The 16,573-nt window shown below is 50.5% G+C and overlaps 2 protein-coding genes across 3 annotated transcripts in view; both read right to left on the bottom strand.

Moving 5' to 3' along the window:
- The window catches only part of RFX4 (regulatory factor X4), a 100,524-nt gene extending 97,720 nt beyond the window's left edge, over positions 1-2,804 (bottom strand). The window contains exon 1 of the mRNA XM_042793385.1: positions 2,562-2,804. Within this exon, the coding sequence (XP_042649319.1) occupies positions 2,562-2,604 (43 nt within the window). The 5' untranslated portion in view covers positions 2,605-2,804. The remainder of the gene's footprint in view (positions 1-2,561) is intronic.
- Positions 2,805-13,050: 10,246 nt separating this feature from the next.
- The window catches only part of POLR3B (RNA polymerase III subunit B), an 81,191-nt gene continuing 77,668 nt past the window's right edge, over positions 13,051-16,573 (bottom strand). For both annotated transcript variants that reach the window (XM_033004434.2, XM_033004435.2), the window contains one exon: positions 13,051-13,638. In XM_033004434.2, coding sequence (XP_032860325.2) covers positions 13,509-13,638 — 130 coding nt within the window. In that variant the 3' untranslated portion in view covers positions 13,051-13,508. The remainder of the gene's footprint in view (positions 13,639-16,573) is intronic.

The raw sequence follows: 16,573 nt of genomic DNA, 5'->3' as shown, positions 1-16,573 counted from the left end.
GGCCGTCGGGCCCCCCCGGTGCCCTGCCTTGGGCGGGGAGCGCCGGGCGCGGGGATTTCCCGGGCCCCCAGACGGCCAGAAATCGGTTTGGGCTTGGTGACGGTCCCCGTGGGTCACTGCCCAGGTTAGGGGAACGTGAGCTAAACTCGATGGAAGCACACGGCGCTGCTGGGGGAAGGAGAAGGAACCCAACCGTCCCCTGCCTTAAAATTAGAGTCGCGGGTAATGGTGTTTGGTTTTTGGTTTTTTTTTTTGTTTTGTTTTTGTTTCTTCCTTTTTTTTTTAAAAAAAAAAAAAAAAAAAAAAAAAGAAAAAAAATCCCGCTGCTTTAGGGAAAAACTGTTAAGGAGAAATTAAAACATGACTGATTTTTTTCAATGAAGCCATATTTCTCCACAATGCAAGAGGATCTTTACATAACAACTGAAACTCGGGAGAAAAGCTAATTGGATTAAGTCCTCTGAAAGGGAGGTTAAGGTGTCTGAATGAGACAACTGCAAAGCTCCACTTTTCTTGCCATCTGTTTAGCAAGACTAAAGTGTTTTCTGATTAATATTATCTTAATCAATCATGCTGCCATTTATTATAACCATTCTGAATTTAAGGAACGAATAGTACGGAGGCTCCGCCCGAAGATGGGCAATTTTGAGTGCAGGGCTAGAAAACGCGGGGCTTGTTTGGTTTGCTTTGATTATTTTTTTTTTCCCCCCTTTCCCTCAAGACCCGTTACTCTCGACAACGAGAAGTTGCCAGCAGTGCCCTTAACTCCATTTCGGCGGTGCCGCTGGACACAAGCGCAACTTCCTTTTACATCCTGCACACGCCCTGAACCTGAACACAACGATTCCTTCCCTGCCGAGCACTTTTGAGCCGCAACAGCCCCTCGGGTTTTGCCCCGGGGGCCCGGGCAGTAAAAGTGGCCCAAACCCGGCCGGCGAGGGGCCGAGCCCGCCCGGTGCGCCGAGCCCCCACCCGGGACCGCGGCAGCCGCGGCCGAGCAGCCTCCCCTCCCCTTCTCCGTTTTTTTGTTTGTTTTTTTTTTTTTTTTTTTTTAAATAAATATTTCAATTTTACAAAACGCCCTTCGGGCCGCGTTGCGGGCGAGGGGTGAGAAAACCCCCGGCGGGTTCTGCCCCGCCGCCCCTCGCCCCGTCCCCATCCGCATCAGCTACACCGGGACGGCGCCGAGCGACCCCGGAGCAGCCGGGACGGGGCTGCGGGGGCCCCGGGGGAGCGCCGGGGGCCCGGCGCGGCCGTGAGGGAGGCGAAAGGGGGTGGGGGGGGGGGGTGTCGATCCCGCGGTGGGCTCCGGCGGGGCTGGGGCAACCCGGCTGCCCCGCTCGCCGGCCGCCTCGCCGCCGGTACAAGCGGCGGCAGGAGGGGCCGGGGCAGGTCAGGACCGGGGGGCAGCCGTTCCCCCATCCTGCGAGCTGTGCGCCTGGGAGACGCCGGGGCAGGGAGGGAGGGAGGGCGGGAGGGCGGGAGGGGCGGTTTTCCGGTGCTGAGGAAAATAAACGAAAAGCGCCGAGGTTATCCGCGGGGGCGGGTGCCGGCGCTCCGCGGCGCACGGGCGCGCCGGGGCTGCGCTCAGGCCGGAGCGCAGCGGTCCCGGCCGGCGGCAAACCGGGCCTCGCACGGCGGGGGGGGGCGCGGGCAGGGCCGGCGGGACGGAGCGCGGTTTTGGGAGGCGGCCGCCTGACAGCCGCGGTGGGAAGACCGAGGCCTGGGCCCTGCCCCCGGGGAGAGCCGGCGGCTCCGCGTCACCCCCCCCCCCTCCCCGTCACCCCCCCCACCCCCCTTCCCCGCCGCCCCCGGGCCGGGCCCGGCGGCAGACGCGGCCGTCGGGGTGGCCGGGGGGCGAGCGGCCCCTCCGCTGCCCCGTCCCGCTCGCCTCCCGCCTGCAGGGACCGCAGCCGGCCTTCCTCGCCCCTCCGGCCAAGCCGTCGTTTTGGGGGGTGCGGGGGGGGGGGTGGGTGGGGTGGGTGGGGGAGAGACCCACCGTGCCCTTCCCCAAACCGCCTCCCCTCCCAAGCAGCCCGGTGCCGGCTCTGCCGGCGGGGCCAGACGACCTCGGCGCTGGGCTCGCCCCTAACCCACCAACCATCTTCCCTAAGAAACCTCGTTTCCTCGCCCCTCTGAAAGGCTCCGCTCAAACCTAAGCGAGCGCCTACAACTAGAAGCGGAGAGGAAATTAGTTTGCCGGCCGGCAGCCTAGGGAAGGGAAATAAAAAAAAAAAAAAAAAAATGGGTGGGGGGGAGAGGAAAACACCCTCTGCTCCATGATATCTACAAGTGCGACCGCAGGGCTCCAGCCCAGGAGCGAGAGCTCCCCCTCCGCGGCCCCCGCACCCCGCTCCACCGCACACGCGTGGGCTCATTTGCCTGCGAGGCCGGTAAGGCGGGCGGCTCCCCCCGCGGCCGCCCGCGCTGCCCACGCCGCCACGGTCAAGTTGAAAAGTCCTCGCTGGCGGGCGAGAGGAGCCCCGCTGGCTGCGGGGGGGGGAGGGGGGTGGGGGGCTTTGGGGGGGTGGGTAGTGGGGGGGTTTGGGGGGCACACTTACCTGTGGAGTCCATATCGGGTTCCTCCAGCAACCCGCAATGCATGCTCTTCCCATGGACGGGACGGGAGCCCCAAGGTCCCGGGGTGTGGAGAGAGAGCCCCTATCTCAGAGATGCGCGGGGGAGAGGGAGCAGGGTGGCGGCGAGGGGGTGGGGGGGGGGGGGGGGAGGAGGGCAGAGGCAGATAGTTGGGGGGGGGGGGGGGAAGTTAGCGCGGGAGAGAGGGACACTCCGTAATCCAGCAGGGCAAAGCCAGACCCGTCAAAATGTTTGCGGATGTTTCATGGGAAAAAGCATCATTTTATAGAAGCCCTGATGGGAGAAATGTCATTGATAGGCCAGCCAGCCTGATGAATGGCTGCTACTCAGATGGGGATGTGGCAAGGCTCAATGTGAAGCCCATTGTGATGCTGTTTTGAATAAGAAAAGCTTTCCTCCAAAAAGGGGGGCCTTAGATCTACGCAATCCCAACACTTCGACTTCCCTCTTCTATTAGAGCATTAGAAACGTTTTTCTTATTTAAAGTTCCAGCGGCCTTTCCACTCCTCCCTTCCCTCCCCCAGCCCCCACCCAAGGTCCTTGGCTCATTACAGCCCGAGATCAAAATTGGCTTAGATCTTCAAACGGGCACTAGGTTTGGGGTTGTGCTCTTTGGGGCTGCCGGGTGTGCGTGCAGCGCCGCCGAGCTCCCCTCCTCCTCCTCCTCCTCCTCCTCCTCTCGGTGGGCTCTGGGTTGGGATCCTTCGCGGGCACATGGCGTTGGAAGCTGCACAGCTTCCCAAATATCTTGTAAGCTTAGTTTCTTGGGGGGGTGTGGGGGGTGTGGGGGGTAGGGGGAAAACCGGCGATGTGTGTGGGTAGGGAAAGGCGCGGGCGGGGGGGGTGTGAGGTGGGGTGGGTTGTGTGAGAAGAGAAAGAAGTTGCCAGTGTCTGGGCGAGCGGTGCTGGGGTTGCAGCTCGGCGGCGGGGACTCCCGCGGCCCCGGGCAGCTTTCCGTGGGACCGGGGCGGGGGGGGAAAGCGGGAGGGTGTGAGATCCCGATTGCCAAGAGAAATGAAGAACCAGAGGGACGCGTTTTCAAACTTCGTGTTCCCTTCCAACTTTAGCCCGAGGATGCGAGGATCGCTTTTCGGGTTAGCACGTTGAGGGGGGAGAGGGGGGCAGGACGGAGGCTGGGAAAAGTTGCTTATTCTGGATGCGGTTGTATGTGCTGGAAGTGGAAGTAAAAGTGCAAAGCTAGGGCTCTGATAAAAGTGGCTGGTTTAGGGAAGGAAAAGCTGTGATTAGAATATGAATAGAGCTCCAGGAGAGGAAGAGAAAGGGGGATTATAGCTGAATTACTTTGACCATGGACAGAGCCAACGTTTTCCACTCTTCTCCCCCTCTCCCCTCCCTACACCCAGACTACCCCCACTTCCCTCTCGCCTTCGGCAACAACAACAACAAAAACCACACACACACACACACACACACACAAACCCAACACAACAAAACAAAACAAAAAACAACCCCAAACCCACCAACCCCACACAGCAAAACTAGCGGCGAGGCTGCTGAAGAGGAAAGCCAGCGCTTCGTGGTGCCTCTGCACCCCGCGGGACGGCGCCGGGCGGGCTGCCGGGGGCGGCTGCTGCACCCCCACCACGACCACCACCACCCCCGGGCCGAGTTTTGGCGCGGGGAGCCCCGTGTGCTTGACCAGAAGGCCGGTAAAAATAACGCCAGAGGGGGAAGGCAAGCGCAAACGCCGAGCCCGCGGCCGGCGGCGACTGAAAAGCGCTTGAGGTCGCGGCAGGGAGCCGAGGTGCGGCGAGGCGGGAGCAAGGCCCGGCGAGGCTGACATTTCTCCTCCCTCCACCCCCCACCCCGCCAAAAGAAAAACCCCACCCCAACCCAACGCGAGGGCTGTGCTTTTTGCTCCCCCCCCCCACCGCACCGCCACGGCTTTCGCCCTGGGGGACTCCCGTCTCTCCCTTCCCTCCACCGCTCGGGCGCTGCCGGGCTGGGGCTGCTGCCGGCGGCACCGCACCGGGGATCCGGCCGGGAGAACGGGGCGGGGGGGGGGGGGGGGGCACGGCCGGCCCTGAGGCCTCCGCCGCCTCCCGTCCCCTCGACGGCGCGGCCCGCGGCTCCTGCTGCCGGCGGCCTCCGCCCGAGCTCCGCTCCCCCCGCCCCGTCCCCGGCCGGCCCGCAGCGCCCGCGGCCCCTCGGGCCTCCCCGGCCGCCTGCCCGGCGGCGGGACGGCCTGCCCCTGAGGGGAACGGGCTCAGCGGGGTGCGTCTGAGGGTGGTTTTGATTGCCGCCGCCAAACCGGGGTCATTTCCCTCCCCCCCCCCCCCCCCTCCGCTTTCTAAGTTTTTGGGTTTTTCTTTCCTTTTCCCCTTCAGGTTTTACCGTGAGGGGTGGTGCGAGCCCTGAGGGGAGCCCATGAGGTGAGGGGCCTTTGGGGCCTGCCCCTGCCCTTCTCGTGGTGGAAGCAGAAGCCCCGCAAAAAACATGAGGCGCGTTCTTGGCCTTGAGCAGGGCTCGTCTCCGAGGGAGTTTGAAATCACCGTTAACTTTGAAAATGAATAAATAAATAAATGAGTTAGGAGGTGCTGACTGTGGTGCAGGGAGCTCTCTGTGAGCAGGGAGGTTCCCTGCTGCCCCAATAGCTTCCAGCCGCGGCCCTGAGGCTGAGGCAGCCCGCCCGGGCCAGCGGGAGCCCGCGGGCACTGGCCAGCGCTCCCTGGGCAGGGGAGGTGTGCGCTCAGGCTGCGCCGGGCGGCCGCGGCGGGCAGGGGCCTGGCCGCTGGAAGTGCTGAAGACCTACAAGCGGCAGCCTCCGGGTCTCCGTCGCAGGCACTCTGTGCTTGTGGAAGTGGCCTTCACCACCTGAAAGCTTCAGGGAGTTCCTTCCGTGTTGTTGATGTCCCAGAGAGAAGCAAATTAAAAATACAGGATGTGTGACCCTAGGGATATGCTCTTTCTAGGGAGGGTGAGAGGGAATGGGATTTAGTGCAGCCTGGATGGCTAGGGGCTTGGGCTCTTCTTTGGCACGGTGCAAAGACGCATGTTCTCTATAGGTGATGATGCACGGGCAGGATCATCAGCAGGACTTCTGTTAGACCAGGGGTACTTGTTGCAATCTTCTTACTCCCTGCCTCTACAGATTAGTTCCTGTCCCCACATTCTTGTGGAGAATGTCAGTGCCGCTGTCTTCCTGCTTACCTAATCCCCCCTCAGTGTGTCGGATTGCCCTGGTGTACTTCCATAGCTCGGTCATTGTTACTTGTTTGGGTTTTGCTTACCTTTTTAAAAAGCATCTCCTGCTTCTGGATATCCCACGTGACACTTAATAAAGTACTTAATTCTTCTGAAAGTGTGGGGCACCTCCTCCTGTGCTACAGATCAGCGATGGATGGCCAAAGATGGAAGCACTGCAAGTCACTAGCCTTTTTTTTTCCTTTTTTTTATTTTTTTTTAACATGTAGGCTGCAGGATTCGATTTGGTACAGAGGAAAGGACAGGTCTTGGGAAGGATGCAAAAAATATACAATTGGGAATTTTCACTTCAGGTTCTTGTCTATGCCAAACATCGACAAGACATAAACAGTATAACCCTACACTGCATCAGATGGTGGATTTTGGGTGGAGAGGGACTCTGTTGCTATTGAGAAAGGAGCAACACCTTTATTCAAGAAAGAATACGAACTTGTGCTGGTGCAGGGAGAGAAAAGCAGGGTCATCAAAGGAACAGAAGACACATTCCAGACTGCATCTAAGCTGCCAAACAACTGGATGTGAAGCTGTCATACCCTTTCGAGTGACTGACTGATAATGAGCTGCTTCTGATGGTTTAGCGAAGCAGAGGCAGAGCAGAAGTATGGCAGTTCATATCAACTTACCACCCAGATAATTTGAGCTCTTTCAAAAACACATTTCTGTGGCTGTCTTCCACCCTGCAGTCGATTGTGCCAATAGTCTGCGACCACACAAACTTTTCTATTTGTTTAGAATATGTTTCTGTTAATTTAGCTAGAATATCTGAGGCAACTTTAGGCTGAAGTTCCAGAGAAGTTTTCCCATAGACTAACAGGGACAGGAACCTGCATTAGTTCTAGGAACGACTGCGAATGGCTTGTGAAAGGAGTCTGTAAGTCTGCAGTGCCAGGGATCTGAGTTCAGTGGCTCGGGATCCTTTCAGATCCGCTGTATCTCTGCGCAGAGCGTAAGACTGCTGTCAGCAGCCAAACACACAGTGACACTTCATTATTTCAGCAGTGGCTGCAGTCTGTGAGTGGTTCCATATTTTCGTACTTGCGCGAGCCAACAGCCTCCTCTCAGCATGAACCCGCACTTCTGTCCACCCGCCTTCCTAGCTCTGTTCCTCTGTTTCTGCTGTTTTCACCTACGGGTGTCCTGGTTTCGGCAAATCCCATGGAAGAAAGAGAGAAGGATCTTGTTTCTGTATTGGCTTCCCTTTCCCCCTTGCTCATCTTTATTATCAGAACAGGAAATGTTAACTTTACGTATATTAACATCCCTGAGGAAGCTATATGTATAGGTGAAAGATAGGATATGCAGCAAGCTGACAGACGACTTCTGGAATCGAGTCTCTCTGTATGTGCTTGGGGAGCGTGATGCTGACAGATGCAGGAACTGGAAGAGGAACATCAAAAGGCTGCCTAGGTAAACATGTGCACCGATTCCTTCAAAAGGCTTTAATTGACACAAGCACCGGGAGAAAGTGGCTGGGGCAGGCACATATGCAGGTATCTGGGAGAAAATGAGCAGACAAGCTGAAGCATGCAAATGATGGATTGCACATGCACCGGGCAGGGGGTACTTTCTTTTTAGTTTGAAAGAAAAATAACACGAACTGCAGCTGGCTTGCTGTATCTGTAGACATGACTGAAGCCAAGTTTCATTGATGATGAGTGTAGGTCAGCCTTAAATGATCTTCTCTTATTAATGCTTGTGAAAGGAACTTTGCTTAGCTCCAGTTCTCAGGTTCATGGAGAAGTTCAGTGCCAGCGTTGCCAGAAGGGATCAGTGAAAACATCTTGTTCACACTGGACAGCTTCGGTCTGCACGGAGCAAGGGAATTCACTCTTCGGGATAGTGTCCACGTCCACAGGAGTCTAGAAGAAGCCCTGCCCCCAGGGCTGCTGCCCAGAACACTCGGCCTGTGAGACTCTTGCTGACTTGAGTATGAGAAAAGGGCAAGCAGTCATCGATTTCTGAGCTTACACCAGATTTAGCTGGCTTTTGTTGTGTGTGGCTGGTACTAGTTACCAGAGGATTTGTACTGCGTGTTGGAAGAAGAGCCAGCCCTAAAAGCTATTATAGACAACAGACACAGAAAAGATCCATTCCAGACTGCATCTAAGCTGCTGAACAACTGGATGTGAAGCTGTCATATCCTTTTAGATGACCGACTGATAATGAGTTTCTTTTGATCCGCCTGGAGCACAGAGAATTACCTTCAGTGCCTGCCTCTGAAGGGAGGGGTGAGGCCTGAATGCAGAGTTTAAGTTTCCAATTCACCAGGAGTTCAAGGGAAACCCATTTCCATTATTAGGACATAATTTTAGCGAGAAAATAGAACTCTACTCTTTAGCACACCGATTTATTTTCTTAGTTTTTGAGTTATTTTTCTGTTTATAAAGTTTTGTTGTTGAGCGGACAATAGCTACCATGCACTGTCTGGAATGGTAAAGCATATGCATAGGTCCAGTAGCTCCCCAAAACTCATGCTAACAAAAGACAAAGGCTCCGCTTCAGTTAGCAGCAGGGAATTGCTTTTGATTTGGAACTAACATGCTGTTTATGTACCAACTGGGAGGAGGGGACAAAGACATGCACGGTGAAGCTATTGGGAAAAAATACATGGTCATTGGAACCACCTCAGAGGTACCTGCCTCAGGGAATACACAAATAAAGGGGTAACTGTAATTAGAAGAAATACATAGTTGTTTGGGTTTTCCCCCCAGCAGCAAGGTGCGAAGAGCAATGGGGCCACTCACAAGCTTGGGAGGATTTTTTGGAAGATGGAACAAAGCCCCAAATCCATTCAGAGGTCAGCTGACAGAAGTCTTTGCTGTTGAATTTGAGACAGGAATAAAGCCATATAAACCGCTTTTTAAAAATCCCAACTGCAAAAATTCCCTTTATTGGCTCTGACCTGGGTTTGGAGGGTTTAACTGAGAGTTCTTGTGTTCTGGGATGTATGTTCATAGGTATGGAAGGCAGAGAGGGTGCATTTGCTTCCTCATAGGTGCAAACAGCGAGTTCTTAAGTGATTGCTGACAGACAGAACTGATCCACTGGCCGATTCATTTAGTCTTTGCTAACCTGGAAGAAGAGAGTCTGACCGGGACCACGTGCACAGGGTTGACAAAGTAGCCAGTCCTTACTCCTGCATCTCTCTACCCCTTCTCAAAGAAAGAACTTCACCCCCGAAACTGGGCTCCGGGCTGAGATAGAAACATTTAATGAGAAGAATGGCCCGAAGTCAGAACTTGGGTTCAAACATCCTAAAGTTTCTAGCAGCATTTAGGTCTAAAACATAGATCCATTTTCTGGGCTTCTGAGCCTTAGACACAGGAACTGGAATCCAGATCTTCACCGTGCCTTGCACACGTTAAGCCTCCCAGCACTGGTCCAGATAACAGCAAAGAGTCACCATCTGGCTGGATTTTACGGTTTGATGAAGTGCTCAGTTTTAAGGCAAGCACGTGTCTGGCACCTGGGGACTGCGGAGTCCTGATCCCACTTCTGGCACAGTCTTTCTGTGGCCCTGGGCAAGTCACGTCCCCTTCGGAGGAGGGAATTCATCAAGTGCCCCGTGGCCCCGCTGAATCGGCAGCGGGCTGTAAAACAATCCTCAGCTCCCAACCGGAGGAGAGGCCGGCTGGAGGGGCCCCGCCGCCGGGCTGAGCCAGCTCGGGGCCGCGGCTGGGGAGGGCTTGTGCTCCCCGCAGCGCTCCTGGGGGTCACTGTGGGAGGGCTGCGAGCCAGGTAGGTCCTTTCAGGGCCTGTGCCCCGTCACGCGAGGGCAGGAGCCTCGAGACAAAGCACAGGCACGTTTTCAGCCCCTCTAGTTTGGTTTTACAGCGGCGTGGCACCAGTTGTCCTTACCGCCGGGCTTTGCAGGTGTGTTCTGAGCAGGGCTTGCAGGCCCATTTTCAGATGCGCAGCACCACGCATCAGTTTGCTATTATCACTAACCAACAAAATAGTCTTCAGTCTTTTTAGGCTTTTAATCATGACATACCTCCGTTTTTCTATAAACCCCAGTGATTTTTCTATTTACCATCAGAAAAACCAAGACAAGACATCCGGTAATTTCTCATCATCACGGGTCTATGTTTTTCACTGGTTTTCCTCCCTCTTTAAGCAAGTAGTGAGTCCAATGAAAGAAAAGCTCTTTGCTGCACATGGAAGCTTCTTTGTAAGCAGAACTCTTAACAAAATATGGACATTACAAACAAAACCAATTGTGCTTAGTGGGAGCCCTTTACTTTCCACATCTTAAAATTATTAAATCTCAGTATGCCTAGATTTCATATTATGAGCTCTTTGAATGGCAAAATTGGCCAGTCTGGTTTCATTTTTCTTTATAGTTTGGTTTTTTAGTTTCTATGTTTGGAAACATTTACCTTAAAAAAAAAAAAAAAAAAGTAAAAAAACTTGTAAGGGTTATGCAAATGGTTTGAAGTTGAAGCTGTTTTTCTGAACTCTGAACAAGTGACCCACCTTGCCCACAGTTCCAGAACTGGCTAAAAGACCTGTGCTTTGCTCTGCCCGCAGCATCCCGAGGCCCAGCCCCAGCTTGATATTGTTTCTCACAACAGAACAGTAGAGCTGGACGTGTGTAGCGTCTGAAGGGGTAGCTTTCAATTAATATCTTCGTTTTGCAGTGAAATAATAGACCTGATTACTGAATTCCAGGCCTTTTAGTCCTAGCGTTTAATCCTTTATCTGTGAAGTCAATGGCAACTTAAACATAGTATGTGGAGTTAGGTATCTATTCCAACAGCAGCACACACCTCTAGGTTATCTCAGAAAGTGGCCGGTATTTGGCATTTCAGCTGGGACTGACGCTGGTGACCTTCATGCTGAACAGCATTTCCAGAAAGCCTCTCCTGGACACTAGCACAAGAGATGTTTTGCAGCAAGTTGCAAGGGAATGAAAACTTCATGGCAGTTTTCTAGCCACAGCTCCATGTGCTGAAGCCTTAAGACTTTGTCAGGTGGTGTTCAGGATATTGTATCTCAGCAATTAGACAGAGCCACGGCAGGGTTGGTGTGGGCAAGCCTAGATACAGCAGCACAGCCCTTAGCTGACATAAGACCTCTTTGTGAAGGCATTCACTGTATTAAAAAGCAGAGGGGAGGGGAGGCTGGCTAGGAAGATAATTCAAAGGGCTGCAAAGATGAGGCTCACCAGAGGAAAGTCGTATGACAGCTCTGGGGTTCCAAGAATGTATTTTACCTCGTCAGTCCACGTGTCATAATTCTTCCTGGCTGCAGTAGCATTCCTTCCTTGAATTGCCACTGTAACCAACCGTATCCCAGGAATCCATAGCAGCTTGTTGTTCCTGCTGCTGGTTTTGTAATGCTTATTCCATTGCCAAGAGATTACTTGCAGGTGTCTATTATGATGGAACATAGGTAGCCTCTTAAAGGGAGGCCAACAGTAAAAATCAGTTTCAGCTCAAATCTGCACTCAAATAAGCCTCCGGTGTATGCACAGGCTGAGGTTAGACAGCAGTGATGTGTAAATGGACCTGATGGAGGTAGCACCAGAACAGCTGACAGTGGCTGACCCTCACTGCCAGGTGTGTCCAGTTGCTACGTTCTACTGGATCCGTCATTGCTAAGGCTGCCCCTTTCTTCCTAAACTTCAGCTATCGCAGAGGATTTCCTTCACCCTCACAAACCCTTTCATCTCCACGCTTTCATCAGCTTGAGGTAAACTAGCTGCAGGGTTACCCCCCCCGGGTTGCACACAGACCTGTTCTCTCAGTAGGGTTACTCATGAGCACGCTCCTTTGCTCCTCCTCCACCTCTGTGTCTGCTGAAATTTCCGCAGGTGTTAACTGTACCCACTGCTTATGAACGTCCCGTAGCTCTGACCGTCTAACCTCGGGGGTCGCTTAAGAGAGGACGAGCTAGCAAGAACACCTTCACCCTCCGCGGAGTTTCCCTGAGCCAGGACTCCCCCCCGCAGGCTGCAGCCTTTGAGGCTCGCTCCCTCTGCTGGTGCGCCCGAGCCTCACTTGGGCAGTCGCGGGGGGGCGGCAAACAGAAGGTTTGGTGATTTGGTCGGGGCTTTCGGTTAACCTCTTCCTCCAGTCCCAGGCAGTACATCGCCCTCTCAGAACTCTTTGTAAATAACCCTGAGCTGTTCAGATCCTGGTAGAGGCGCTTCAAGAGCTTTTCCTATCCAGATGTGCTGGGTTGACATCTGTGTTGCCATTAGTCCGATTTGGAAAAAAATAATACAAATAAAAAGAAGGTAAGATCTATTCCTTCAGACTTGATCTGTAAGCCCAGACACAAAACTACTAGTTTAAGCATTTTGGCGGAAGTTTAAAGAGCAAGCCTCCTCAGGCTGATAGTCATCTGTGCTGCTTCAGCAGCTCAGAGAACAGCAGCAGCACGCCTGCAAGAAGAGTGTCGGGACTGGCATGCACTCTTCAGCCATACGAGGAGCCAAAGAGCATCTCAGGACTTGGGGATGACGGGCCGTGGTCTGCATCCTCACTGATCTGGGGTGCTGCCTTTCTCTGAAGCACCTGAACATGCACATATTTCATCTCGACTTTGGTGGGACTACTCCTTTCCTTAAAAAGTTAACCATGTGCTCTGCTGACTAAGGGCTCAAGTGAGTTTAGGGTATTGACTCTCAGTTCATCCACTGCTTCAGCTTTAGGCCTTAGATCTCATGAAAAAAAATCAGCTGTTCCCTTTCTAAATCCTTTCACGTCTGCTTCACTGTCAGTGGAGGATTTTTGTTCTTCATAGTTCCTTTTTTGTTTTGTTTCGTTCTTAAAGTTTTAGCTATGCCCATATTTAAAAGAAGTTCTGAAGTCCTAGGACAGCATAGCTAGTGTTTGTAGCCTGTCTCTTCAGGGCTTTGGGCCAGCATATTATTAAATCTGCTGTACTCCTTAGGAATTGAATGGCTATCTGTAAGCTGTATCATACACTTGCTGCCTATGCAGCCACCTCCCTTGAACTTCATAGAAACTGTGTACGTTTAGCTGAAAGCAGATGGACTGTACAATCACACCATTGCCTGCACATGAATGCACAAATGCATATTGAAATCCCACTCAAAATGTCTGCTTCCAAGTTCTCAAGAAAGTAGTTTAATTTCTCTAAGCCTGACACTCCTTAACAAAATTTTAACTCTTTAACAAAACATTTTAGGAATAGGAAAGTAATTTAGACATTGTAAGAAGGCTTTACCATCCTTACATAACCATAAACACATATTGCTAGTATTATTTAAAATATTTATTAGTCTCTCCTATTACACTGGTCTGGAAAACATTTTGAACCTCTATGAATAAGTTGTGCATTTAGATCAGCTCAAGCCCTAGTCCAGCAAAACACTTTTCAAAACCAAGCAAAGGGCTGTTTGAAGTGCTGCAAGTGCTTTGCTGGATCATGGTGTTATTCCACAATTCCCACATGTCCTGCTCACTCAGACTAATCAAGGCTTTCAGAACTGCTCCTAGTGTATTCTACTGACAGAGCTTCGCCTGTCAACTTAAAAACAGGTAGGATATGTAAGAAAGATTTTTCACACTGTCTTGCACCTCCCTTCTACCCACTCAGGTTTTAGAGTTATTCCCGTTCACCAAAAAAAAAAAAAATAAAATAAAAAAAATCTTCCAGTTACATATGCTCGATTTCAATTTTTGTAAAGTACTTTTTTTTTTTTTCCATCTTGTTCATTCATTGTACTTAGATAGTTTCAGCCTAGGTATGATGTTCATTGACTGCAGTTCTTGGAATAAGAGTTTACAGGCATAAGGTATGCGCAGAGAAGACACATGACATGATGATTTGCAGTAGTGGCACCTGGGGAAAAAAAAAACAAAAAGAAATCAGAGTTGGTGGATAAATGAAGCTCTGCAGAAAAAAACAGTTGCCATTAACCACTGGTTTCTTTGTCCACCTGCATTTAAACACTGGGCTCAGTCCTAGAAAGAGGCCAGTGCTTCAGACACATTTTAGTGCTTAAGTCCTAACTTTAAGCCCTTAAATAATCTGACGGAAATCAATAGGACCTTAATGTGAACCTGCACTTTTTGTGGAAGGGAACCACAATGCTCAGTAGCTAACAGGACTGACTTCTTCACCACCCACGTAACTGCCAACGCAAATTCAGCATTGTGTAATGACAGAAAGGAGGTGAACCAAGCTATGCGTTTCTGAAAACATCATTAGTGATCCAGTTTCTGTTTTATATATGTCACAAAAAAGAGGCAGAAAGAAAGAAGGTTCACAGTTGAGTTTCTTCCTTATGTGCAGCTTCACCCTGTAATGTCTCAAATCAGTTCACATTCCAGAAAAGAGGCATCTCTTGTCTCACCTCCCTCTGTGTGAACAGCCAAAGCTTTAGTGAAGACGGGTAACCAGTAAACTGCTTTAACACATATTCTTTCAGCTCTTCACTCAAATGATGATCTTAAAGTTATGGAGGGAAAGGTGTTTTTTTGTCATATAGATATATTCTTGACTGTATAAGGTCAGTCAGCCATCTTTCCAGTATCGGGACTCAAATTCAGTGGTGGTAGCAACTCTTTAAATTATTTAATTTTATACTCTATGTATGCACACAAAAGAAATTAAAAGTCGTATAAACATGAGTTTTCAACCTCCCTAACTCCTCATTCTCCTGTATATTCCATCTTCTGGTTTTGGACAGTTGAGAAAGCCAGGCCTTTGGGAACGCAGAGTGACTCAGCACTTCCTAATGGTATAACAAAGCTCTTTTTTCGTTTCTGTGTTTCAAATTTCTATTTCTGGCATAAAGTCGTAACAGTCTGAAGACCCAAGTAAGGAAGAATTAGCAAAATTCCTATGTTTCTGTGGTACAAAATGATGCTGAGAATCAACAATTACAATAAAGCCAATGCTTAGTCACTTGTTTCTGTTACCAGTGAACTTGACCTAGAGCACATGGAAGTCAACAGGGACAGGTCAAATAAACTTGGTTAGTGTTAATAAGGTTCTTGGTTATGAGAGTTGGCATCAGTCTTCCAGTTACTTTTCCAGACTCTGCTACTTCTCTTTTACAGACATACTTAAAAAGCATGTCGAAGAGCTGGTTATTTTCCAAGAAAAACTGTGGGTTTTCTGAGGTTTTTGACCTCCACATGCTCCATACTTTTTTTTTTTTGTTGTTGTTTAACCAGGAAAGCTTTCAACCAATGGTACAGAAGCTTTAATTACATTTCTGCAGTTCATGATGAGGAATGAAGCTTCACTTATTCCCAGTAATTGCTTTGGCTTTGTCTAAATCCGACTACGGACAGTAAGAAAGTAATAGACTGAGCTAGGAGTTTCACTGGAACAGGCTTCTCTGTTACACAGGGGAAATGTTACTGCTAGCATGCCTTTAAAACACAATAGACCTCAGTTGCAGGTTTGTAACTCTTCCTCTAGTCCAAGTTTATAGGAATAGGCACATTTTTATAGTGGGAAGGAGTGACCTAAACAGAAGCCAGTTTTTGATGATAACGCAGCAAGCAGTTGCTCTCAATAGAAGCAGCCTTGGAAGTCTGATAAGGCACAACTTTTCTGCTATGAGCAGATGTCTGGCATCTGGTAACATCCACTAGGCCCTGAGGAGCAGAGGCTACTCGCTACACCCAGGCCCAAAGCTACACCATTCCGGACCTGCTTGTACTTGGATCGGGATCACCTAGAAAGGCTAAAGTGCAGTAAGCACAAAGTTCTGTCAAACAGAGATCACAGAAACTGAGTTACTTGAAAGACCATTTGGTACTAGAATTGATACTAAACTGGACAGGAAAAGGCAACTGTGCCAAGGCTGAATCTGGACCAGAAACAAATTTTTTCTTCATGTATATTTTAAAATGCTCATACTCTCGGGATTGGGATAATTTATCATCAAAAAAGGACCAAGTTCTGCTCTTTGCATTCAGTGGAGTCCTGCCCCTGAGCACCCGTACAACAGCTAAGTTGGAAAATTTGCATAAAACTGGTACGTCACAGCAAGTTTCTACTGTATTTTTTATGGGGACAAATTCTGTCACTCCCACAACAGCCCCCTTCCCCTGCAAAAGTACCAGCTGAGGCCCCAACCTTGATCTACTGTTACTATCTCACAGAAAAACATACCCAGTGGCTAGTCCCTCTCTGGGAGGAAGGGCTCATCTTCCTTAAGACAAGTGCCCTTAATGCTAGCCACCAAACAATATGTTTCCAAAAGGTTTCTTGCAGCAACGTCTTTTTAACGCCAGAGTCACTGAAAAGGCCCATTTGGAAGTTTGTCGTAATGACCTGGTCTCTCCCGTGGTGCTCATTATAGGGCCACTTGCTTCAGCTACTGGTAGACACAGCATATCATTTAGCAGAAACTACCTCTTATTGATTACTCTCACACATCAGACAGCTTTTCACAGAATCAGATTGCAAGAATGTCTGGCTCCATCTAAGAGAGCAGCTTCTTTCACAGTTACTTAAAAAGAGTTACTAAACTTCACTACAAACTTCAAAATATGGAATATATTAACAGCACCTTAAAAATAAAATGCAATACTATTCCTAAAGCTTGAATTCATAATTTTCTTCAAAGTGCCTTCATTTTCTGTGGTCTCTGAAAATCTTCAAGGACTGCTCTGAAAGCCAAGGTTTTATAAAAAAAATATCTGAGCTACATCTGCACTTGAGTTTTTTTAAGGCAGTGCTTTACACAGAAGCAGTTAGTTGTTTGACTTATGGCATGCCCTTCCTTTCAGAGGGCTTCCTTCAACTGTTATTTGCA

The sequence above is a fragment of the Tyto alba genome, unplaced genomic scaffold (assembly GCF_018691265.1).
Source record: "Tyto alba isolate M040663 unplaced genomic scaffold, T.alba_DEE_v4.0 Super-Scaffold_2, whole genome shotgun sequence".
Classification (NCBI taxonomy): domain Eukaryota; kingdom Metazoa; phylum Chordata; class Aves; order Strigiformes; family Tytonidae; genus Tyto; species Tyto alba.
The sequence above is the reverse complement of the archived record's forward strand: the minus strand, read 5'-3'. Positions and strand labels throughout refer to the sequence as shown.